This window comes from Notolepis coatsorum (assembly GCF_963971535.1).
Source record: "Notolepis coatsorum genome assembly, chromosome: 14".
Lineage (NCBI taxonomy): Eukaryota > Metazoa > Chordata > Actinopteri > Aulopiformes > Paralepididae > Notolepis > Notolepis coatsorum.
The window spans coordinates 44,203,656-44,229,792 of NC_140178.1; the positions used below are offsets into that span (position 1 = coordinate 44,203,656).

Genomic DNA, 26,137 nt, shown 5'->3' on the forward strand with positions numbered 1-26,137 from the left:
CAAATAGCAGTTTGTGAGGAACTGTTGCAGGCATGATGACCAATAAAATCAACAAACTGTTTAGTTTATGTCACATACTACATTGTCCATGCTTTGTATATCTTGCAATGAACCTTGTTGCCCCAAGTTCTTATACGGTGTCACGCATACCAACATTTCCCCAGATGCTCACCAGGGGGTGCTAGATGTTTTATTAAAGCAAATGTCCCCTGATGGAAGAGATAAGGGGAATGAGCGTGTTCGGGTAAATGTTGTTACACACAACACCGTTCCAAACTTGACATAAACATTATAAATGGGCCCAAGTTAATTTCCTGTATTTCCTGTTGCTAACAGGAAACACACTTGGGCCCAATAGCAATACAATTAAACTGAAAAGGTCTATCAGTCAATGACAACTCAAGTCACTGTTGTTGCATGTATGAATGATGAATGAATGAATGAATGAATGAATGAATGAATGAATGAATGAATGAATGAATGAATGAAAACTTTATTTAACAGATTGCAGAATGGGTACAATACAGTGGGGATGCAGACCAGAGAAAGACGTTTGTCTTGTTTACATCAGGGTCCCCCATTTTCAATTCATAGTGACATTTATGACATACACAACATACATGATGACATTTATGGCATAGGGACATACATTTGTGACATATACGATATGCAAATATACAGTACTGTTACCCATAGATCCTAACAGAGATTATATACATATGATGGGGAGGAGGGGGTGGGTGGGCGGGAGAAAAAATATACATACGGTGGGGAGAAAATATATACATACAGGGTGGAGGAGACTGTCTATTAGGAGGGGGGGGGGGGGGGGGGTTGGACCTTTACGGTGGCCAGTTTCGAATTGCAGCCTCCCGTAGGTGCTCTTTAAGAGAGGTTTTGAATGTGGGTAGGGATTCACATCTTTTTACGGCTGTGGGTAGGGCGTTCCACATTGTTGTGGCATAATTGCGAAATGTGTTTAGTCCCTTGTTTGTGCCGAATCTGGGTTGCACATGATTTGTGGAACTGCCTCTGGTGTTGTGGGCGTGGTATTCACTGACCTTTGGGAAGTATTTCGACATGTACATGGGTACCTGTGTGGTGTAGTGTATCTTGTAGACCAGGCCCATTGCAAGTTGCTGTACTCTGTCGTCTACTCTAAGCCATCCTAGGTAGTCAAAGTGGGCAGGGGTGAGGTGGGTTCTAGGAGTCAGGTCAAGTAGTAGTCTGACCAGTTTGTTTTGTGATGTTTGTAATCTTGTTTTTAGCGCCTTTGAGGTGCTTTGGTACCATGAGGTGCAAGAATAGTCATAGTACCCTTGAATAAGTGCTCCTGCCAGAGTCTTCAGGGTATTCTTGTTTACCAGAGAGGAGATCCGGTAGAAGAATCTAGTTCGTTGGTTGACTTTTTTGATTACCTTGGATGCCATTTTGTCACAGGAAAGATTTGCCTCTAGGATGGAACCCAGGTATGTAATTTCATCTTTCCTTGTGACAATATTGTCACCCACTGTAACTGAGAAGCCGTCAGTCTTGCTGAGTTTGTTATTTGATCCAAAGAGAATGGACTCTGTTTTACCCAGGTGTAATGATAGTTTGTTATCAGCGAGCCAGGTGCAGATTCTGCCGAGTTCTGAGCTGAGGGTTTTTTCAACCTGTAACTTGTTCTTGTCAGAGACCAGCAGGGCTGAGTCGTCCGCGAACAAGAACAAGTTGCAGTCACAAGCTGATGACATGTCATTTGCATAAATTAGGAACAGTAGCGGTCCTAGTATGCTTCCTTGTGGAACACCACAGCTCACTGTGAGGGGGGGGGATAGAGTACTGTAACGGAACTACATAGTCTGTTATTGCTCTTCCGTAAATGTGCTGATTGCTGGGTACTTTTGACCAAAAGTACTGGAATTCAAGCTCATGGTCTCATCTTGTTGTCTTGCATTCTCCACAGAGAAAGAATGTACAACATTACACAGACCACCAAGTTCAAATACAAAACAATAATGGCAAGGCAAAAGGGGGTTAAAATTGATGCACAATCTGAGCTGAACGTGCAAAGAAAATGGCGTGGTCCCTCCTCAAGACCTGTGTGTGTGCATATCTATTTAAAGCAGCTACAAGGAGAATTTTCAACAATATATATCATTGTCATATTGGTTGTGATACATTTGTATATACCTGTATAAAGTAAACAAATGAGACCATTGCTGAAACAAATTTTTCATGATTAGACTACATTTCCCATAAACCGGCAATTGTCTTTCAGTCTCTTATCGATCTCAACATGTTTCTGCAGTAATCCTGCCAAGGTATGAACATTGAATTTACAATGACATAGGGGGTGACAGTGGCTCAGGAGGTAGAGCGGACATCTGGTAATCGGAAGGTTCCCGGTTAGATTTCAGCTCCTCCCGGCAACATGTCGAAGTGTCTTTGAGCAAGACACTTAAACCCCTAACTGCTCACAATGAGCAGCTTGGCACCTTGCATGGTTGCCTCCGCTGTCTGTGTGTGAATGTGTGAGTGAATGGGTGAATGTGGGGCATAAATTGTACTAGTAACTGCTTTAAAAGGAGGGTTTTAGTGGAGAGAAAAGAGGGGTTGAGGTGGGAAGCTCTTAGATCTCTGGCTCGCTCTTATATATTGTCAGTGGATCAAGAGGGATGGTAGAATGTAAAATATCAAATTCCATATGGTTGTTATCCACATCTAGAACACACATGTCATTATGGTTGCCTGACGTCATGGTCGCAGTGTCCTGGAAAATCTTCTGGAAATCTACAGGAACTGAAGTCCTCCTCTCGTCCTCCTTTTCCTTCCTGTCGGGCTGAGAGAAGCTGAAGACGCTGTCCTCTTCATGTCCACAGCTCAGAGCCACTTCGTTCTCGTAGCAGAAGACATTCATCGACTGGGGTAGCAGGGCGTTGGCGGACTGAGACATTGCATCAGAGGCCACTGACAAAGAGCGGCTGGCAACCTCGTCCAGCTCTTTGGCACTGAGGTGGGGCATCGACAGCACCTCGTATGTATCGTGGAAGCGAGCGTAGTCTACCTTGTAGTGATTCCGGTTCTCGAAGATCACAGGCTCGAATCTGTGACCCCAGAAGATCTCCCTGGCCAGGTATGAGCTGCGGAACTGAGTGGTCATGGCAGTGGCCTCTACCATCCCCTCCAGGATCACCACGATCTCAAAGTCGTCTGACTTCAGATGGGCTCGGCTTACCGCATACAAAGGGCTATCTTTATCTATCTCATGGACTATAACCAGAGGGGAAATCATAAATACCCGATCTATGCCCTCATCATAGCCCACGTGGAGATCCATCTGCTCCATGGGGATGAACTCTCCCTCGGCCGTCACGTTAGGCCGGATCAGCTGGGCGCGGACATGGGCTTCCACAATGTGGCTTTTGCGCAGGTTCCCCACCCGCCACATGAGGCACAGCTTGCCGTTGCGCGTGGAAATGACAGCATTCTTTGAGAACATGAGAGTTTGGTTCCTCTTCTTGGGCCGCACCATCTTGGCCATAATGATGCCGATCATGAAGGAGTCAATGATACAACCCACGATGCATTGGATCACCACGGTTATGACGGCCACCGGGCACTCCTCGGTCACACAGCGCCGACCGTAGCCGATGGTGGTCTGCGTCTCGATGGAGAACAGTAGGGCCCCGACGAAGCCCTGGACTTGAAGTAGACATGGCTTCCACAGCTTCTTTCCTCCGGCCACTTCTGCCACTATGCTCCCTCCATAGTAGTCACCCATAATCACCTTATTTGGGAGGTCATCAAAGTCCCCGTGGGCCAGGGAAACAATGTAGAAAATGATGCCGAAGAAGAGCCAGGAGACCACGAAGGTGGCGCAGAAGATGAAGAGCAGATACCTCCAGCAGATGTCCACACAGGTGGTGAAAATGTCAGACATATAGCGCCGCCTTTTCTCCTCTATGTTGGAGAACACAATGTTACATTGTCCGTTCTTCTTCACAAAACGGCTCCGCAGTTGGCTGGAGCCCCTCGTTAGGATCTTGCCGTTGTGGTTGTTCATCCCTACTCGTCCCCCCGTGTTGGACACGATGGCGGGGGCAGTTGCTGACCTCCTTCTCCTGCTGCCTGTGGGAGGGTGCAACTGGTGGTTGGATGAACTGTGGCCGTTGTGAAGCCCTGGACTCGTGATCTTCAGGCGGTCTTCGTCTGGTATGTTGTCTGAAACAATGCTGTACCTGATGCACCGACAGACAGAAAAAAAACATAATGGAAAGATCACATTTTTATTAAAGGCACACAAAATACATATTATTTAGCCTGCAACTTGACTTAATTGATTAATTAATTTGACCAAACCATTTTAGCTATAGATTCTTCTGATGCCTCCTACATAGATTGCAGTGATATTGACCACACATTAAACAATGAATGGGAAATACTGAATTGACAACTGGTTATATAACAATATTCAAATTGATAATAATTTAGATACAAAGTTTAATAATGAATTTTGTCATCATTGACTAAAGGTGTGTTGAAGGAAAGAACAGTCAGAGTTGTTCGGGGCGGTTTATCATTACCCATAATCCTATTTCGTATTTTCCAGTGTACCAGCAAAAGGGCACCAAGTAACTACATAGCTCCAACTCACACACACAGAGGGAGAGGGAGATAGGAAGATATGTATGACTCGTAAAAAACGGATTCAATGTATGTATGAAGCTGCACTATACAGTGAGCTTTACCTAGGATACATTTTGTCAGCTCAATGCTTCCCCTTCCTCCTCCAATAGACCACTGGCGTAAGACTCAAACTATGATATCCAAATTAATTTGGAATAATAAACGCCCGAGAATCAAAATAACTACCACTCAACGTAGGAAACAGGATGGGGGCTTGGCAATCCCGGATTTTCAGTTATATTTCTGGTCCTTCTCGCTGAGGCCCTTGATAAACTGTCTGGACCCTGAAATTACTGTGTCATGGCGCTCCTTAGAAGCAGCAGCGGTCTCACAACAAAGACTACAGGATGTAGTATACTCCACTATTCCTATTTCAAAATGCCAGCTATATGGACCAATCATATCCCACGTGATTGAAACGTGGCATAATGTTGAGAGGTCCTGTGCGGTTAAATGCCTGTGGCACCTCGACTCTCCAATTTTTCATAACCAGCAAGTACTTGTTGGGCACAAACCTGTTAATATTCCTCAATGGGAGAAGAGGGGAGTTCATACTCTGGAAGATATATATGATAAAAACGAGCGTCTTCGAGCGTTTCAGGACCTAAAAGAGTTTTCTGATATACTTGGCGAATCATTCTTCCTTTACCTGCAACTAAGGTCGGCGCTCAGGGCCCACGGTGTACCGTGGGCTCAGGCGTTGCACCCACACCCTTTTGTCGGGCTTATCGGCGACAGGACAACCACAAGAGGGTTTGTCTCAGATTTTTATATACGTTTAATCAAATCCACATATAAAAGATTAACATTAGATACAGTCTAGCGAGGGGACATCCCAGAGCTAGACCCTGAGTTTGACTGGGACGACGTTTGGACAAATGCTATATTAGCCTCCCGCAACCCTAATCACCAACAAATAAATTTTTATTATATTCATAGGTTTGCTATGGGACTGGTGGCCGACTTCCGGTGCACTTTATGCTCTCTAAGAGCCACTGGCACGTATATGCATATGGTCTGGGATTGCCCACCAGTGGCCCATTTCTGGAAATATATAGCAGCTAGACTCTCTGGCATCTGTAACATATCGATTGCACTGTCTGTTGTCTAATGTATTTTGTGTTTGTGGTGTTTTTGTTTTAATTTTTATTTGGTATATTTGTATTTATTAGTTAAGTTTAGATCGGTATTTATTATTTATTATTGTTTTGTCTTTATTATTATTATTGTTGTTACTGTTGATGTTGTGTTGTTGGTTATGAAAATTGAAAATAAAGAAATTAGATTTTTTTTTTTAAATATACAGTGAGCTTCAGGATTTGCTCAATAAATATATCAATAAATACAGTTATATTCATCAATCACCTGGTCACCTGTCTTTAATTAATCTGACAAACCTGGCTTTCCCCTTATACGCTAGGAAGGGGAGTTCAGTCAAGTCAAGAGTTTTATTTGTCACGGCATACAGGGCATACAGTGAAATGCGGGTGGTCATGCCCGCAGCGATTGTGCAATAATACAAGTAATACGAATAAGACATATAACAGGTATAATGCACATAAAGTTTCAAATGCATGGTAAAAGACATGCTAAGGTCCTGCGATACTTGCAATACAGTGTTAAGCTACAGATGAGGCACTGGGTCTAACCCTAACTAACCATACTGTCATGCACTTGTCCTAATAAACTAACCTACACTGTAGCACTCAACACTTTGATGAACATTGTTACTCAGCTGATAGAGTTGTGCTCTTCCTGATGGCTTGTCGTACAGAACTTGTAAGTCGCTTTGGATAAAAGCGTCAGCTAAATGACTAAATGTAAATGTAAATGTAATGTACAGTACTATCTAGTGCAAAGCAGAAATGGGATGAGGTACAATTTAGGTACAATTTACAGTAAGGTGTACGAGTTGTAGTGCAATCCTTCATCAATAAATATAAAGTGTGGGGAGTGGGTGCTACAGTGTGTTTGTTTAAAGTGGGTGTGTGCTATAAAGTGTGTGGAGTGGGTGCTACAGTGTGTTTGTTTAAAGTGAGTGTGTGCGTGTGGATGTGTGTGCTATGTGCGTTTGGTGGTTGTTGTTGTGTAGTGTTCATTCATTGTTCGTTTAGCAGCCTGATGGCCTGGGGATAGAAGCTTCTTCTGAGTCTTTCTGTGCTCGCCTTGAGACTCCGGTATCGCTTGCCTGACCGCAGCAGTTCAAAGAGGCAGTTGTTCGGGTGACTGGAGTCTTTAATGATTCTCTTAGCCTTGCCCTTGCAACGCTTGTTGTAAATGTTCTGGAGGGTGGGGAGCCCCCCTCCAATTGTGCGTTCGGCTGAACGTGTCACTCTTTGTAGTCTGCTTCGGTCTTGTGCAGTGCTATTCCCAAACCAGGAGGTGATGTTGCCGGTCAAGATGCTCTCTATTGTACATGAGTAGAAGTTCTTAAGGATCTTCTGACTGACTTGGAACTTCCTTAGGCGCCTGAGGAAGTAGAGGCGTTGTCGTGCCTTCTTCACAACACTGTCAATGTGTGTGGTCCATGTCAAGTCCTCGGATATGTAGGCTCCGAGGTACTTAAAGCTGTTGACTCTCTCAACCGGTGCCCCGTCGATGCTGAGGGGGCTGTAGTCCTTGACCCCCGACCTCCTGAAGTCCACAATCATCTCCTTTGTTTTGCTGACGTTCAGGGAGAGGCTGTTTTCCTGGCACCATCCCGCCAGGACCTTGACCTCTTCCAGGTAGGCCCTCTCGTCGTTGGCAGAGATCAGGCCCACCACCACTGTGTCGTCAGCAAATTTGATGATTGTATTGCTACTCCGCTGAGCCACACAGTCGTGTGTGTACAGGGAGTAGAGGAGGGGACTCAGAACACAGCCCTGGGGGGCCCCTATGTTGAGGGTGATGGATGAGGAGGTGCAGTTGCCTGCTCTCACCACCTGGGGTCTGCCAGTCAGGAAGTCCAAGACCCACTGGCAGAGGTCATAGTTCAAGCCCAGGTCCCTGAGCTTGGCTATGAGTATGGAGGGGACTATGGTATTGAATGCCGAGCTGTAGTCGATGAATAGCATTCTCACATAGTTCCCCTGCCTCTTGTCCAGGTGTGATGCTGCTGTGTGCAGCACATGGGCTATGGCGTCCTCCGTGGACCTGTTGGGGCGGTATGCAAATTGCAGGGGGTCCATGTTGATGGGGAGGGAGGAGCAGATGTAGCCCTTTACTAGCTTCTAAGCCATCTAGATCCATCTATTGCTATACAAGAACCACTCCCGTTCTTTATTTTTAATTTAAATTTTTTATAAAGTAAAGTGACCTTTTCATTTTGTAAAGTGACCGTTTGGTGTGAGCGTGTGCAGCATATGTGTGTGTGTTGTGTGTTCGTGCTAAAGTGACTGTTAGTGTGTGAGTGTATACAGTATGTGTGTTGTGTGTGTGCTCATGTGTGCTTGTGTGTGGAGAGTTCAGTGTTCAAGACTCTGATGGACTCTGAGTTCAGTCCATCTGTGTTAGAGGAATTGCTGTCATCATGGATTTAAAGAGCCCATATTATGGCCATTCTCCAGTTTAATATTTCCATTTTTGTGGTCTAATTACAGACATTTGCATGTTTTATGGCAGGGGTAGGCAACGCGGGGGCATTTTCATAGGCACAGGGGGCAGCATTAAAAAATAAAAAAAAATATTATAATTATTTTTTATTTATTTTTTTGCTTTGAAATATTATAGTGAAATATTTTGCACTGTTGTCGCATTTATCTTGTTGAAATCCTCCCACAGGTTCTTTTTACTACCACATATTTAATTGAGACCCTTTATTTGTTTATTATTTCAATTTAGCTGGAAATACATTGCTACATCATTCAGTAACATTTGCAGAGCCTTATACCAAAAACATTATTACGGTCACCATTGTGACCAGTGGGATTAATCAACACATTTTATTATTTATTTTTCTATTTCATTGAACATTGCACATGTTAAAAGCCATTTTTTTACTCAAAATGTGAGTATTACCAAGGAAACTTGTGTTCTTAAAACAATGATAATAAACATAGTTTTATTAGGTTGAAATAATGTGGTTGTGTACTTATTTTTCTGTTAACTTATTATGGATTGAAAACTGAAAACCTTAATGCACAGTAACTGAACTCAATATTTGTAAGTTCTGGTAACTTATTATTATTAATTTTTCTACAGTGTAGTCTTGCGATCAATCAAAACTTATTTACACGATATACCTCACATTCACCCTCCATTCACATCCTGGTGTTCTCCTGGTGTTCTCCATTAGGCCTGTAGGTGGAGCTATGACAGCACACGTACAGTACACACACCGATGGTGTGTGATGTGTCCAAAAATGAATGGGCAAATGTGAGTGAAATGGTTGCACTGTATGCAGCTGTTTGTCTGCATTGCATTCCCCCCCCCCCCCAACTCAGATTTAGGGTTGATACAACCATCATAATAATATTGTTAATAATAACAATAAAAATAATGATGTAATAATGTAAAAATTATCATTAAAAAGACCTGATTATGAGAAGAAAAAAAATTACGATGCATGGAATATTGTTGAGGCACACTAGTTACAACTATATTTCAAACAGGCACTCCATGTCAAAAAGGTTGCTGACCCCTGTTTTATGGTAAAAAAGCACCTAATTACAGTGTGCAGCAAGTCAGGCTCCTCAGCCTCAAACAGGCGGTTTTAACTCCTGTCTCTTTAAAAGCAAATGCCAAAAAAAAGTACAATGTGTATTACAAATAAGTACATATATTACATATTCAGAAAACATTTGAGTTCCCCTGCTGCGGAGCGATTCCAGGGCACTCGCATGGGAGGCAAGTGCCTTTACCTCAAGACTACCGATATGATAGCCTCACCCAAACCCTAACCTTAGCATATCACACTGTTACCTTAAAATAATCTTAACATATCACACTGTTACCTTAAAATAATCATAACCTTAACCCTAACTTCATATCTTAACCATAATCGTTAAACATTATGCTAGGTTTGTATCAGAGTGGGTGGGTGGTTTAGTCTAGTGGTGAGAGCACTCGCCCACAGCCATAGTGTATAGTCATTGTTGGTTTGACTCCCGGTTGTGGTGGTTGATTTGGACTTTTTCCGGTACGAAACATATACAGTGGCTCAGGAGGTAGAGCAGTCGTCTGGTAATCCGGAGGTTCCCGGTTCCATTCCCACTCCTCCCGGGCAGTGTGTCGAAGGGTCCTTGAGCAATACACTTAACCCCTAACTGCTCCCGATGAGCAAGCACCTTGCATGTTTTTTTTTTTTTTTTTTTACTTATGTACATGACGTAAATATATTACTTATGGCTCTAAACATAACGTACATTATGTACCTTTTTCCTGTGGTTGATTAGTACTTTATTTACGTATTCTGATGAGACGTGTGTTGCTGCTCAGAGGGGAGGTTGGGTCCTGTATGTTACAGGTCTCACCTGGTGGCTCTCTTTGTTGCCATGGCACCAGTATGGGGTTGGGGGGTGTGGGGGCTGAACTCTGCCCTGGTGAGCCAAAGATTAGGTATTACAGTTACATCAGTGAAAGGGCCAATGAGAAGACCACTGAGAAGAGAGAATTAACATAATTAACTCATCATTACCATACATAACAATTACCATACAGTACGTTAGTCATTGGATCAAATTGCAGTAAATATAGGCTGTGTGTGTAAATATAGAGATGTTGACAGTGAACCACATGAATCACTAAGGCTAGGGTGGATTATAGCAAAAATCATGATCACGATTATTTTGATTGATATTGAAATCACGGTTATTAAACATGATTACTCGTTGATTCAAGAACATTATGAAGGAAGGGTGCAAAACAAGATGCGGCACAATAATCATTTGTCTCTCATTAGAACGAGAGAAAATATACCATAGAAAAAGAAAGCTACATCATAACTAATTTAAAGTGGCATTTTGTCGATTTTGAATCTGAATCCTATCATTCTGTTGTGAGGAGGATGTGTGACAAGCAGACATAAAACGTATCAACGTGTTCCGCCCCCCCAAGGAACTCCACCTAGTTTCCACTGTGGTACGCCCAACTCAGGAGACGTTTAAGAAGCGGTTGAGGAATGCGGGCGAGATCTTGGGACACAGAACATTTTATCTCCTCCTCAAAACAGAATGATAGATAAAGAGCGGAGATATGTAAAGTTATAGAAGAGGATGTGGAGACGTTTATTTACTAAATGATGGAGTGTATGAATTGTATGGCATAAATTAGAAATGAAAAGAAAAGAAAAGTGGTATTTTGTCATTGTCACTTGTCATTGTCATTTGTCACTGTTCTTTTGAGTTGGTGCTGCTTTCTTCCATCCTGTTGTTGGAATGTGTTGTTATTGCTGTTCACTACCGCTGTACAATGTTTGTACAGTATAGATGCGGATTTGGATGTAATCCTGATTTCATTACGTGAAAAATCCCTCCATTCTGAGAGGCCAGCCTTATGTGTCCTAAGAGCTGAGTATGTACTGTACTGGACACTTCTAATCACAACATGTCACTGGATACTCTAAATCCTCACTTCGTGATCAGCAAATAAAAGAAGCACTTCGTTCCAATATTAGATATCCAATAGCAATCCACACTCCTCCTTATGGTACAGTTTGTGACATTCAATAGTCTAACGAATGAGAGTGGAGTGTAGAGGCTGGGGCTATAGAAGGTATCCACATTTTGTTACTTTAAATGCGTTATAACAACTGTATTTTTCATCTCTATTTTAGGACAAGGTGGAGTGTGATGTCTCCGGTGAGGTTAAGGCAAGAGTTAAGGTAAGTGTTAAAAGGTGAAGGGAGGGATCGACTGCCATTTAAAAATAAATAAATAATGGGCATCTCTTTTTTGTGTATATCCTGCCCCCATTTTAAGTGGAGAGTAAAGGAGCAGGGGCTCAGGGTAAAGGAGCAGGGCTCAGGGTAAAGGAGCAGGGCTCAGGTGAAAGGAGCAGGGCTCAGGGTAAAGGAGCAGGGCTCAGGGTAAAGGAGCAGGGCTCAGGGTAAAGGAGCAGGGCTCAGGTGAAAGGAGCAGGGCTCAGGGCTCAGGGTAAAGGGGCAGGGCTCAGGGTAAAGGAGCAGGGCTCAGGGTAAAGGGGCTGGGGCTCAGGGTAAAGGAGCAGGGCTCAGGGTAAAGGAGCAGGGCTCAGGGTAAAGGGGCTGGGCTCAGGGTAAAGGGGCTGGGCTCAGGGTAAAGGAGCAGGGCTCAGGGTAAAGGAGCAGGGCTCAGGGTAAAGGAGCAGGGCTCAGGGTAAAGGGGCAGGGCTCAGGGTAAAGGAGCAGGGCTCAGGGTAAAGGGGCAGGGCTCAGGGTAAAGGAGCAGGGCTCAGGGTAAAGGGGCAGGGCTCATGGTAAAGGAGCAGGGCTCAGGGTAAAGGAGCAGGGCTCAGGGTAAAGGGGCTGGGCTCAGGGTAAAGGAGCAGGGCTCAGGGTAAAGGAGCAGGGCTCAGGGTAAAGGGGCAGGGCTCATGGTAAAGGAGCAGGGCTCAGGGTAAAGGAGCAGGGCTCAGGGTAAAGGGGCTGGGCTCAGGATAAAGGAGCAGGGCTCAGGGTAAAGGAGCAGGGCTCAGGGTAAAGGGGCTGGGCTCAGGATAAAGGAGCAGGGCTCAGGGTAAAGGAGCAGGGCTCAGGGTAAAGGAGCAGGGCTCAGGGTAAAGGAGCAGGGCTCAGGGTAAAGGAGCAGGGCTCAGGGTATAGGAGCAGGGCTCAGGGTAAAGGAGCAGGGCTCAGGGTAAAGGAGCAGGGCTCAGGGTATAGGAGCAGGGCTCAGGGTAAAGGAGCAGGGCTCAGGGTATAGGAGCAGGGCTCAGGGTAAAGGAGCAGGGCTCAGGGCTCAGGGTATAGGAGTATGGCTCAGGGTAAAGGGGTTGGGCTCAGGGTAAAGGAGCAGGGCTCAGGGTAAAGGGGCTGGGCTCAGGGTAAAGGAGCAGGGCTCATGGTAAAGGAGCAGGGCTCAGGGTATAGGAGCAGGGCTCAGGGTAAAGCGGCTGGGGCTCAGGGTAAAGGAGCAGGGCTCAGGGTAAAGGAGCAGGGCTCAGGGTAAAGGAGCAGGGCTCAGGGTAAAGGAGCAGGGCTCAGGGTAAAGGAGCAGGGCTCAGGGTAAAGGGGCAGGGCTCAGGGTAAAGGAGCAGGGCTCAGGGTAAAGGAGCAGGGCTCAGGGTATAGGAGCAGGGCTCAGGGTAAAGGAGCAGGGCTCAGGGCTCAGGGTATAGGAGTATGGCTCAGGGTAAAGGGGTTGGGCTCAGGGTAAAGGAGCAGGGCTCATGGTAAAGGAGCAGGGCTCAGGGTATAGGAGCAGGGCTCAGGGTAAAGCGGCTGGGGCTCAGGGTAAAGGAGCAGGGCTCAGGGTAAAGGAGCAGGGCTCAGGGTAAAGGAGCAGGGCTCAGGGTAAAGGAGCAGGGCTCAGGGTAAAGGAGCAGGGCTCAGGGTAAAGGGGCAGGGCTCAGGGTAAAGGAGCAGGGCTCAGGGTAAAGGGGCAGGGCTCATGGTAAAGGAGCAGGGCTCAGGGTAAAGGAGCAGGGCTCAGGGTAAAGGAGCAGGGCTCAGGGTAAAGGGGCAGGGCTCAGGGTAAAGGAGCAGGGCTCAGGGTAAAGGAGCAGGGCTCAGGGTAAATGGGCAGGCCTCATGGTAAAGGAGCAGGGCTCAGGGTAAAGGGGCAGGGCTCAGGGTAAAGGAGCAGGGCTCAGGGTAAAGGGGCAGGGCTCATGGTAAAGGAGCAGGGCTCAGGGTAAAGGAACAGGGCTCAGGGTAAAGGAGCAGGGCTCAGGTGAAAGGAGCAGGGCTCAGGGTAAAGGGGCTGGGCTCAGGGTAAAGGAGCAGGGCTCAGGGTAAAGGGGCTGGGCTCAGGGTAAAGGAGCAGGGCTCAGGGTAAAGGGGCTGGGCTCAGGTGAAAGGAGCAGGGCTCAGGTGAAAGGAGCTGGGCTCAGGGTAAAGGGGCTGGGCTCAGGGTAAAGGAGCAGGGCTCAGGGTAAAGGGGCTGGGCTCAGGGTAAAGGAGCAGGGCTCAGGGTAAAGGAGCAGGGCTCAGAGTAAAGGAGCAGGGCTTAGGGTAAAGGAGCAGGGCTCAGGGTAAAGGGGCAGGGCTCAGGGTAAAGGAGCAGGGCTCAGGGTAAAGGAGCAGGGCTCAGGGTAAAGGGGCTGGGCTCAGGATAAAGGAGCAGGGCTCAGGGTAAAGGAGCAGGGCTCAGGGTAAAGGAGCAGGGCTCAGGGTAAAGGAGCAGGGCTCAGGGTAAAGGAGCAGGGCTCAGGGTAAAGGAGCAGGGCTCAGGGTAAAGGAGCAGGGCTCAGGGTAAAGGGGCAGGGCTCAGGGTAAAGGAGCAGGGCTCAGGGTAAAGGGGCAGGGCTCAGGGTAAAGGAGCAGGGCTCAGGGTAAAGGAGCAGGGCTCAGGGTAAAGGAGCAGGGCTCAGGGTAAAGGAGCAGGGCTCAGGGTAAAGGGGCAGGGCTCAGGGTAAAGGGGCAGGGGTCTATCTGTACACATAACTGTGTGTGACTGTATTTCATGGAGTCACTTGAGGTTAAATGAGGTAATTTGGTGATATGGTTATGCAATCTTTATTTTGCATAACATTAGTCCACCAGTCTATCGTATGTAATCCAAGACAACCCTACAGAGATCACTGGGGTCTGAACGGTAAATGGTTTGTTCTTCACATTTTACCCATTCACTCACACACCGATGGTGGAAGCAACCATGTAAGTGCCAACCTGCTCATTGGTAGCAGTTAGGGTTTACGTGTCTTGCTCAAGAACACTTCAACACACTGCGCGGGAGGAGCTGGAATCGAACCGGGAACCTCCGGATTACCAGACAACTGCTCTACCTCCCAAGCCACTGTCACCCCTATGAATGAATGTGTGAGTTAATGACATAACTCTACAAGCATTATTAATATCAAAGACGGAGAGAAAGTAGGGAACTGCCAAACCCCAAAACTAAAAGCAAAACCCATTTTCCATAATATGTCACCTTTAAGTTTCAAGTTTCAAGTTTCAAGTTTCTTTAATAGTTGTCATACAGAAGTACAGAATACTTTTATACAAAATGCTTCTTACTGTTACGCTCCAGAGACTGTGCAAGACAAGATAAGTATGAAATAAAATAACATAGTATAGCATGTAAATTAGAAGTAAAAATTAATTAATTATCTGATCCAGAGCAAAATCAACCTAGGGGCATAATTATCGAATGGGCACTTCTGCTACCAGTGAATTACAGTGATCAGAAACTGAGGAGGCATTTATAAACACAACGTTATAACACCCTCCCCCGGTAGAACTGAGCCTGCTATGTTTACCTGCAATAATAATCATGAGATATGAGTGTTCAGTATGCAACTGATTAGATTTACAGGCCTTATCTCACAAAACCAACACCTATCGATTTAATCAAGAGTTTAGTTTGCCAGGCATTTAATGAGATGATCTCAAGTTAGGGTCAAAGGACTATAATAACTTTGCCATTGTAAGGTCTATGGAATCCAAGTCTATTGATAATAACAAATGTTTTAATTAATGATATGGTAGTATTTTTTCCTTTGCACTTTGTTGTATTGCACTTTTAGCTTGAGTCTTATGTTGAGTCTGTAACTATATGTAGCCTACTGTTGTCTTGGTGTGAGTTTGATGTTGAGTCTGTAACTATATGTAATAATAATAATAATAACTTTATTTGTATAGAACCTTTCATACAGGGGATTGCAGTTCAAAGGGCTTTACACCAGTAAGAAATAAGACAAGCAGCAAGAGCAAAGCATGAAGTGGAATAAAATAATGCAGATATATTAATCAAATCATATCAGAACCTCACGTTCCAATAGGCTTCTTGAATTTCTGTAATCTGTTACAAAACATGATAAAGGTCATAGTATGCACCCAGCGGATAGTGGAGCGTAGACATAAGTCAGTTAAAAGTTAAAAATAAGTCAAATAATATCAAGGGTAAAATGAGCAGACATAAAATCACAGTTTTTCACATTAGGATCTAACATCTCAACGGACCACCTTGTTTATGGTTTGATTGCGTTTTAGTAGAAAAGACATGAATGATGAAATGAGCACATACAGTGAAGACATACCATATAATCACAGTTTTTTTTACAGTGCAATAAAACATTTCTGGATTACTGTTTAACAGTTCAAAGTCGTCTTTACCTTCTGTTTGGTATCCACAGTTTAAAACCTGACAGTCTTCCCTCTTGTTTGATACCCACTTTGACCCTTCGAACCAGTGGCATCGTTTCAGTAAAAGGCAAGGTATGGCAAGGAGGGAGGGGGGGGGGGTGAAGGGGGTGTTTCCCCTTTTTTGTCAAATCAGTTGTGCAATAGTCACTTTTGGTGAGTTGTTTCTATACAATTCAGTTCTGTATCGTTAGTGGCTTAGCTTGGCATCACACTGCACTATCTCGCGTACGTGCACGCGTACTGAATAAACCACAAATGTACCTCTAATACCAGTATTAGTCTGACCACACCCCTCATCAGCTTACCTTCATAAGCAGGTGTGTGGTCACCTGCTCTCCTCCTTCTCGCTTTCACCACAAGGAAGAAGTGCCTCGGTAGATCCCCACACTTGACACCATGATGGAAGAAATTGGATTAGGAACAGCTTGGGAAACAAGGATACGTTGACATCATATCTTTATTTTCTCTCTCACTATTTTCGAGAAAATACGGCGATATTGTCTTCGTACTGGAGTGTCTAGAAGATGATGATCATTCTAAAAACCCTCCACCGGTTTTCGTATTGGGAGCACGCCGCTGCATGCTTCTCAACTGCAGTTCCTTGCTGTGTTTGTTGGGGTGAAACCTGTCAGGCCACAGCTGAACTGTCGGACATGCCGCTGTTGTGAGAAGCGGTGCGTTCCAGGTTGGGTGAGTAGTGTTTGCTGGCGGGCTCCACTTGTCTGTTAGTGCTATGGGGGCTACTTGACAAAGTTTATGGAAACCGGCCCCAGGCTAGGGTCCTTTGTTTAGCCGCCTAGGCGACAGAAGGCCTTGGTCTGGAGACCATTATAGTTTTAACTAGTGGGCCGCGACCATTGACACTGGTGATCCCTGTGTGTTCTGGACGAGTGGATTCTCTCTGTCACCGTGTTAAGGCCCCATCTTTCATATCCAAATGAGAGTATTCCTTCACGAGGGGATATGTGCATGTAATGTGCGATAGCGGCAGATTCGTGTTCAAAGTCAGCTACACAGGCCAGTTGGTACTGTGCTGATTCCGCCGGATGTGGTAAAGTCACCGTTGTGAAGCGGTGTTGACGTCTTGTTTTCTCTTTTCTCTTAAGAAGTGAGGAGAGGTTCAGAACGGTGGCCTGTCTGGGTGAGTGTTATGTCATTGTTTACATGTTCATAGCTTACGGTTAGCCAGTCAGCTGTTAACTGCTGCGTTAGCCTGCTGGATCGCTGCATGGCCTGCTTAAGGCCTACTATTAGCCAGTCAGCTGTTAGCTGCGGGGCTAGCATGTCGTGGTCGCTAGGTAACGTTAGTTTGCTGCTATGGCCATGGCTGGCGCGGGGTAGCTTAGCTTCTCGCGCGCCGCCGGGAGCTCGCTTCTGATCGCCGTTAGCTTGATGCTATTCTGTTGAACGTGCTTTGATTTTAACATGTTTTACACTCTTGACCGCGACGTCATCCTTGACAGGGGATGTTTCGTCGACCCTGCCCTGAGCCTGGACGGGGATTGCGTCAACAAAGAGGACTGTAGCGACTGGTTGGAGCGGCGACGCTGCCCGGATCGAACAACACAGGACGGCTGTGTTCTACGGTGTCTTGTGACTGCACTTCGCTGATCTGCGTTCCGGGTAGGAACGGGGTTGACCAGACCTCATAACACGTCTTCTGGTTTTACTTTGCTAAATGTATTGTGAATAACGGTGTTTTTTCCCAAAACGTGTGTTGTTGCAATGCATTTAGGATACGTTGCGGGTTATGTGTGAGCTGTTTTTGTCACTGGCAGTTAGCTTCTCCGTGCAGATCGTGATGTATTGATCTGGTTGTTGTGTGAGAAACATCATGGTGTTTATGTGTACCGTGTACTCACTACTAAGGCAACTAACCTATGAAGCTATGCTTGGTGACAAGTGAGTAAAAGAATGTTCTTTCTCAGACTGTAATGACAATGAACAGTGTGTTCACACATTAACAGGTTTTCCTGTTTTAACTGGCCGTATTGAGGGTAAAATAGGAGGATTGTGTTTTCCCCCCCGGTTCCCTGGGGACTTTATCACCTCCTATCAGACATGTTGTGCATTAATTGTGTCTTTTGTGTGGTAGGGATACGATGTAACTCTTAGCTTGATTGCTGAGGTTGTGCTAAATCTGCTGGAGAAACTTTTCCTAAAGGGAAATTGGTTTGGTTGCTGTCATGTGTGCTTAGCAAGGCCTGTGGTCGATACTAATCAAGAATGATGTATTCTCTCATTGTGAAAAAAACGGCGTTCCTCTGTTGAGTGTTTTTGCCATTTTTTGTAGGTGATGATGGGTTGTGTGTGTCATGTGACCTACAACTGGGTTGTACTGGCCACAGAAGCACATGTGTATGTTGGACCGGGGTTCTTAGAGCCCTCTCTATTCTGTGTTTTTCCTTAGTAAAAATCAGATGGCAGGTTAGCTCATGCGCTGTGTGGAGCTGTGAAACGCTTCATAGAGCTGACTATGACTGTGTCATATTCTCTTTTTGTCGTTACGTCGTATCATGGGTGTGGGGTCGTAAAGGGGTGAACTGGTAACCTTTCCTCTCCCCATTGTTCTGTCGGTCAGGGGTACACCCCCTGTCCTTCAAGGTTCCCGTCACGTGGCGGTTCGGCACGTTACGGGGGCGGGGGGGGGGGGGGGGGAGGGAGTTCCTGGTCCCACGGCCTGGTATATTGGGCGTGTGCACCGCAGGAATTCCCCCGCCATAGAGTACGTCACCGTGCGCGTCTCTGTTGGTAGGACTTCCGTGTGCTGTTCAGGTCCATGTGATGGATCTGTTTTCAGGGGGGGTGGTCAGGGCTCCTCCTCACCAAGCGCCTATTCAGGCCTTCTGTGAGTTCGGACTCCTTCTTCCATGTGAGGAAGCCTCCATCAGAGTACAGAGCCTTCCTCCTCAGATTGTCAAAGTGAGTGGACCCTCTAGAAGGGTCCTTTTCTATTGTATGTATATTCGATTCAATTCGTTTATTGAGTGTGTATGGGTTCAGTGCCTCTTCCCCGGAGGCCCTAAAACCAGTTTTTTACATGGCTCAAGGTGCAATATATTCTTTTCAATCTGTACAGCTCGCGTGGGAAGTCTCTCTGGGGATCCCCGTCTCTTTCCTATGGGAGGGTGGTGGGATGTAAAAATGTGAACATTTTTTACCCCGGCTGTGTAGACTGGGATACATACTGTTGATGCTTCCTTCTTTCTATTCCAGAAGTGTTGGAGTTAGGGAGTGTCACACCCCTCTTGTCGTTCCCCTGGGCGCCTTGGGGATTCAATGACAGGTCTAAATAGCCTGTTCATTGATGGGGGTGTGTCCCGACGCATGTATAGTGCTAGCTCGCTGTAAACAGGCGATTGACTGGCACGCCTTGGTTGCTTGTGGTTGAAACAGCGTTTTTATAAAGCAACTGAGATGGGGGTTTTTCCTCTTCCGACGACCACATCCCATGACCTGGGTGGGTTGTCGACGGATTCTCGTTCATGTCTGGGGGATGATGACGGGATGGATCTGAACATATGTAGTGGGGTCTCACGCCCTTGGGGTGGGCCACCAGGCGCGGTTCGTCCGAACGTCTGGGTGGCGCCTTCTTTTCATGTTAAGATCAACACGCATATCTGCCCTTCTCCTGGAGTAGGCATGTCGGCGTGGTTAGGGCACGGGACTGGTTCTGGTCACGCTGGTCCAGATCAGTTGAACCCGTTGTCCGCCGGGGATGCAGATCTGCTGTTCTGGTACCCTGAGGGACTTGGGCTTTTTTCAGGGGGAAAAATGCCAGGTCGGTCTGGGTGTCACAGGGTTAAGCGCTATGGAGACCCTGGTTGGGTATGTTGTTACTCAGCACTGTCGTCATGGCTTACAGCCATGCCATTCTGTACGCGCTCGATCTCGTCGGATCTCGGCCGCTACACAGGTTGGTCCTGGTTAGTACTTGGTTGGGAGACCGCCGGGGAATACCAGGTACGGTGTGCTTAGGGGTTGGTTCTCCATTATTTTTCGCTCCTCTCTCACGCATGGCGAAGAGGGGCCTGTGGGGGTGGTTTTTTGACCTCCTCTGGTGACCCTGTGCTTCCCGTACCGCCAGGCCCGGTCCGAAGTGATGTTTGCGACCCGTAGGCCTGGGTTAACCCTTTTTGGAAACTGAAACACTTGTACTGCGGTATAGCCGGTGTTTTGGAGTTTTTTCTTGAGGGGTTATAGGAACAACCACCGCATTGGGTAACACCGAGGTGGTTGATTCCCTGGTGTGTTGGAGCAGTGTCAACTCCCGGGTTCACCGTTTGAGGGTGCCCCTGCACGTTCATGACGTCTGCCAATCGTGTCAGCCTTCTCTGCCTCGACCCCTCTGGGTGGGGGTTGTTAAATGGAGGCTTGGTCATGCAACACCGCCAGCTTACGCTCCTTCCGCCGGGGCGGCTGTGTTCAGCTGTCCCCTCTGGCGCCTGTCTCGTCCGCAGTCTCCAGGCTAGGGTTAACAGCCTGTTGCCTGGTTTTTCCCCGGTGCGCTGCCTGCTTCCGTTGGTTAACCTTTTTTGTGTGCTTACGGCCATGCTGACTGCCTGTTCTGCAGGGTCAGTGTGCCAGGCGGTGTACTATTGGGGGGACGGGGCCCGCTCGGCTTACGGCCATACCAACCTGAACACGCCCGATCTCGTCCGATCTCGGAAGCTAAGCAGGTTCTCGCCTGGTTAGTACTTGGATGGGATTCCGCCTGGGAATACCAGGTGCAGTAACTGAGGGGCCTTTGTCCGAATACGCTGGCGATGTGGGGGGCGGGGCACTACGTGCCCACCTGGTGGGGTCTTGATGCTGGCATCATGGACTTCTCCGGGCCCCCATTCCAGGGAGTCCAGTCCTTTTGGTGGGTCTGGGTCTTCCTTCGCGCTCCGCTGCTACGGCCTTGCCACGGGGTTGGGTTTGCCCTTGACCCCGTGATTCTGGGGGCAGTGACGAGGTTGTTCCTCCGTTCGTTCCCGGGTGGCATGCGGGTTGTGCGTGTGTGTAGTCGTGGGGTCAAGCCACGGTCTGCTCACCCTGTGCGTTAAGTTGCTTGAGTGCCTCTTCGCACGGTCGGGTCCGTCGCCTTCCCGTGAAGCCTCTAATAGGGGGGATACCCTCCATTAGGGGGGGTCGGGGGGACTCGGCCCTCCCTGTTCTGATGGTTTTGGGGGGCTGTCAGCGGGGTGTATTTGTCAGCCAAGTGGCTCCGCTTGGCCTCCCTTGTGCAGTGTGATGCCAAGCTAAGCCACTAACGATACAGAACGATAGGTTATGACTATAACCAAGTTCTGTTAGTTAGGGGCGATGCTTGGCATCAGACGGCCGCTGCAGCCCTTGTCCTCACCTTGTGGTGAAAGCTTGGGAAGGAGGAGAGCAGGTGACCACACACCTGCTTATGAAGGTAAGCTGATGAGGGGTGTGGTCAGACTAATACTGGTATTAGAGGTACATTTGTGGTTTATTCAGTACGCGTGCACGTACGCGAGATAGTGCAGTGTGATGCCAAGCATCGCCCCTAACTAACAGAACTTGGTTATAGTCATAACCTATCGTTATATGACATTTAGGTATGACACAGGACTACACAAGCATTTTTTGTATAGAAATGTGTCAACAGACTAAAGCAGGGAACCACAATATTTTGCATACGAATTATGCAGAATGTAATATCATAACTGTCTATTATTTTTCTTGCAATTGAGCCAATTTTCCTTAGGTACGGTTTTGAGGTGTGTGTTCAACAGAATGTAGTATCAAAAACACATTCACAAAAAGTATGGGTTACTGAATGCTGAACTGCACTGTTTTAATCACTAAGCCATTGTAAGACCTTACCTGTGTCCCTGTATCACTTGTCTCTGCTGCCCTTTGATTAAAAAACGAGTGCCATACCTTGCCATACCAGAACGACGCCCCTGCTTCGAACCTCCCACTCAGGGCAAACCTCCCTTTCAGGGCAAACCTCCCACTCAGGGCAAACCTCCCTCTCAGGGCAAACCTCCCTCTCAGGGCGCAGTTCCCTCTCTCTACTGTTGTACTGTTGTCTTGATGTGAGTTGTATGTTGAGTCTGTAACTACTGCTGCTCTTCTTGGCCCTGTCTCTCTTGACAAAGAGATTTTAATCTCAATAGGACAAACCTTGTTAAATAAATGTTAAATAAATAAATGAGAAAGGAATTCACCATCACATAAAGGGATGGTTATGGCTATGACTGTCATGCATGTCCAGTTTACCTTGGGCAGTTTCTCCATAATGAAACAAGAGGACAAATACAATAATTAGTTTATAGAATATTCTTCCTTGTTAGATTTATTTAATCTGTTTATTTCTTTCATAGATCGACCTATACAGAAATAAAAGAATAAATAAATGCACTTTGAAATAATTATCCAGCTAGTGCAAACAAAATCTGGAAAAGGTCAAGGAGGCTGAATACGTTTGCAAAACCACTGTATCTCATATTAAAACCACTGTATCTCATATTAAAACCAATGTGTCTCATATTAAAACCACTGTATCTCATATTAAAACCACTGTATCTCATATTAAAACCACTGTATCTCATATTAAAACCAATGTGTCTCATATTAAAACCACTGTATCTCATATTAAAACCACTGCATCTCATAGTGAGTAAAACCACTGTATCTCATAGTGAGTAAAAGTCAGGCTGAGTAAAAGCTCTCACTCTCACTTACGTGCCTGTTTATGGAAGCAGCGATGCACCACGACTGCGCCACAAGTATCTCACTTCCTGTGACAAAATATATGACTAAATAAGATAGTTCCTCCCCAGCGTTACACAACAGATGCTTTTTCTTTGCATTACTGTACATATAATTATCCTCTCTCGTAATCCTTACATCATAATACCTAAAAAACACAAATAATCTACAGTGAATCCAAGTTCACGTCGCTCATAGTTGTCATGGCTTTATTGCTTTTGTGAGAGTACATACAGGTATTTTCTGTATTACAGTTACAGAGAGATATTCTGGGACACTGGCCTGCCGGCAGAAGGTTTGCCTGAAGGATCTGCCACCAGATGTGACAGTCAGCCGAGCCAGAACAGGTCTGAGGGCTCCCAGGGAAACACTGTCGTATTAGTTGTCATGACAACTCTTTACTCTGCTTCTCTCTTGTTCTGAGAGAGAACAAATCCCCCTTAAAATGTTCAATGTAAGGCTGTGTTAAGTGTAGAATGGCCATTTCCATTCCAGTCAACACTCAAGATTCAAGATTCAAGATTCTTTATTGTCATATGCACAGTTAAACAGACAGTTTGCCGTACAATGGAAATCTTATTTTGCTAGTCCGCCCTTCACACAAAATCACACAGATCACATAGTACTTAGCTAAAAATGTGTAAGGATTTGTTGTTGGTGGTGTGGACCCAATCAGGCTGGTAGCGTGGATCCTGACAAAATGAGCAACTTAAATACAAGCAAATGCAAAAAATAAGGGGATCTTAAAACATTTTGAGAAGATATGTACAAGGCACAATTGAGTAACATTAACAATTATTGCATGTTCCGTTCACAGTGTAGGATCCAGTATTGTTTATATAAAGATAAATATATGGAGGTGACAATGGGTCACAGTTAAAGTGACAGTTTGGGTAGGGTGACCAAACATCCTCTTTTGCCCGGACATGTCCTCTTTTCACGCCCTGTCCGGGGCATCTGGGGGGGGTTTATAAATGCATGGAAATGTCCGGGGTTTCATTGGGTCTCATTCCCGAACGAATTTACAACCAAAAATTTGGTCTTAGCCAGATTTCGGCCCATTTAAGTCCCCAAATTTTCCTGAGATCAGATTTGATCGTGCCTGAGAGCAGATTTAAGAGTGCTGAGGAGCAGTCTTATGATTGATTAAGTAATTGAACATTTTATTAACTTGACAGACTGTGTTCTCATAGTGATTCCTTCATGTCAACGCTACAGGCCTCCTTGGAATTAATTACTTAATCATAATTAAAATAAATATGACAATATTTGTACGATAAGAAATTACGCATTTGATGTCGGAAAAATAAATAATATGGATTCATCTGATCACAGGGCAGCTGCTTAACCATATCTGAACCAGCTATTTTGGACAAATGTATAATTACTTTAATTACTCAGATATTCAAACACAATTATGCAATTATTGTGAAATGATTGAAAATAATAATTATTTAATGCCTTCTGTGGAATTTGTATTTCTTATTTGTTACACATCTGTTTTAATGATTAATTATATACTTTTGAAAGAATGCAGGTCAACATGCAATGTATCCCATTGATTGGTATACAATGGGACAGACCTTTGTTTGATTGATTGATTGAACACTTTATTAACAGATTGCAGAATGGGTACAGTACAGTACAGCTCAATTACATAAGGGGATGCAGACCAGAGAAAGACTTTCGTCTTGTTTACATCATGGTCCCCCATTTTCAATTCATCATAACATATATGACACACACGACACAGATAGACAGTACTGCTACATCTATACATTTATGACATACCAGATTTGCAAATACAGTACTGTTTGTGATACAAAAAGAGTCCAGAAAAGAGAGTACATTTGACGTAGAAACTGTTGGAGGAGGTTGGGTAGGAGGGGTGGGTGGGGGACTTACACTGTACAAGCAAAACTGTACATTGGAATATTGACAAAACCATACTTGGTCATTTACTGTACATTGGAGGGGGTTGATATAGCTATAAACCTGCATTCCTTCAAATATATCATTAATCAATTAAACTTATATTGAAATACACTATATAGCCTACACCAACACTGAAATGACAGTGGATAAATAAATAAGAACTAAAGCTAATCGGTGGAAATAGACTGCATTAATATTCCATAACAAGTCTTGTGTGCGCCTACGAATGAACAGTATAGGCTTAATTATGGAATAATAAGCCATACTGCGTTCATTCATTACGCCCGCCGTAGGCTATATATATATTTCATTCATTAATTCATATACAGTACTGCGCGCGCGCGTGTGTGTGTGTGCGCGCGCTGCGGCAGGTGTACCACGAGCTGTATATGATGCCAATACATTAATCTAATCTAGTTTTGATGGCTCGCAAGACTCGCAAAGCACTTCCGCCATTCCATTTTCACACAGCTGCGTCACTAGTTGCCTTATAAGGAGCTCTGGAGGCGTTGTTTTGTATGCAAATGACCTGAACGGGAAGCGTGTATGCTTTTACCAACCCAGTTGTGTTTCCGGGTTCCTCTGATTGGCCACTGACCTACACGCGTACGCCCCCCCTCACTATCGCCGCTGGGGCGTGAGATATGAAGACAGATTTGCCTGGGTATAGGAAGGAATGCGACAACAACCCAATAATAAACACTCGAAACAGCTATTACCAGACAATTACAACAGCAGTGGTGCCTGCTTCAGTATTATAGGCTATAAGCCTGTGTAGATCTATTCGGAATAATAAACATATACGCCCCTCTAGCAAAACATGACACAATGTGATCCTATCTCCGATAGAGCAGCTGGTCGCAGACGCGAGTTGAGCGAACACATCGGGAGGAGAATGAATGAATGAATGAACCTGATGTAAACAAGACAAAAGTCTTTCTCTGGTCTGCATCCCCTTAACAATTGTTTGTATTGAGCCGTACTGTATTGTACCCATCGCGAGTTGAACGAACACATCGGGAGGAGAATGAATGAATGAATGAAAACTTTATTTAACAGATTGCAGAATGGGTACAATACAGTACGGCTCAATACACACAATTGTTAAGGGGATGCAGACCAGAGAAAGACTTTTGTCTTGTTTACATCAGGGTCCCCCATTTTCAATTCATCATAACATATGACATACATGACATACAGATAGACAGTATTCAGTATACCTTCACACTCTATTATCTTATGCAACTCATATTCACTCCACAAACTGAAATATACATACATTGTTGAATGAACAGCCTGTTTCTTGAAGTTAGACTCTCTTCTAAATTGTAACCCCCCTCTCTATTTGGATGTTACCCGGGAGTGAATTGTTTCGTGCTTTAAACATGATTTGTGCTGTCTTAAATTCAGCCAGGTCCCAGAGTTTCATGGCATGTGATTTAAAAAATAGTGTGTTTGTGTGTTCCAGATATCCTACCTTATTGATAATCAAATCAAAATCAAATGTATTTGTAAGGCCCGACAACACATGTTAATGTCCCTTCAGGCCCATGTCCCTTCAGGCTATGGATTTGCGGTGTTTTCCAGCTTATACAAAA

General features: G+C 45.4%; 1 protein-coding gene across 1 annotated transcript; it reads right to left on the minus strand.

The window, feature by feature from the left end:
* Positions 1-2,614: 2,614 nt before the first annotated feature.
* On the minus strand, positions 2,615-4,219 carry kcnj4 (potassium inwardly rectifying channel subfamily J member 4; the record flags this gene model as incomplete). The annotated part of the gene is made up of 1 exon (XM_084329873.1): positions 2,615-4,219. The coding sequence occupies exon 1, from the start codon at positions 4,046-4,048 to the stop codon at positions 2,615-2,617; it is 1,434 nt and encodes a 477-aa protein (XP_084185999.1). The 5' UTR covers positions 4,049-4,219.
* Between the last annotated feature and the right edge of the window lie 21,918 nt (positions 4,220-26,137).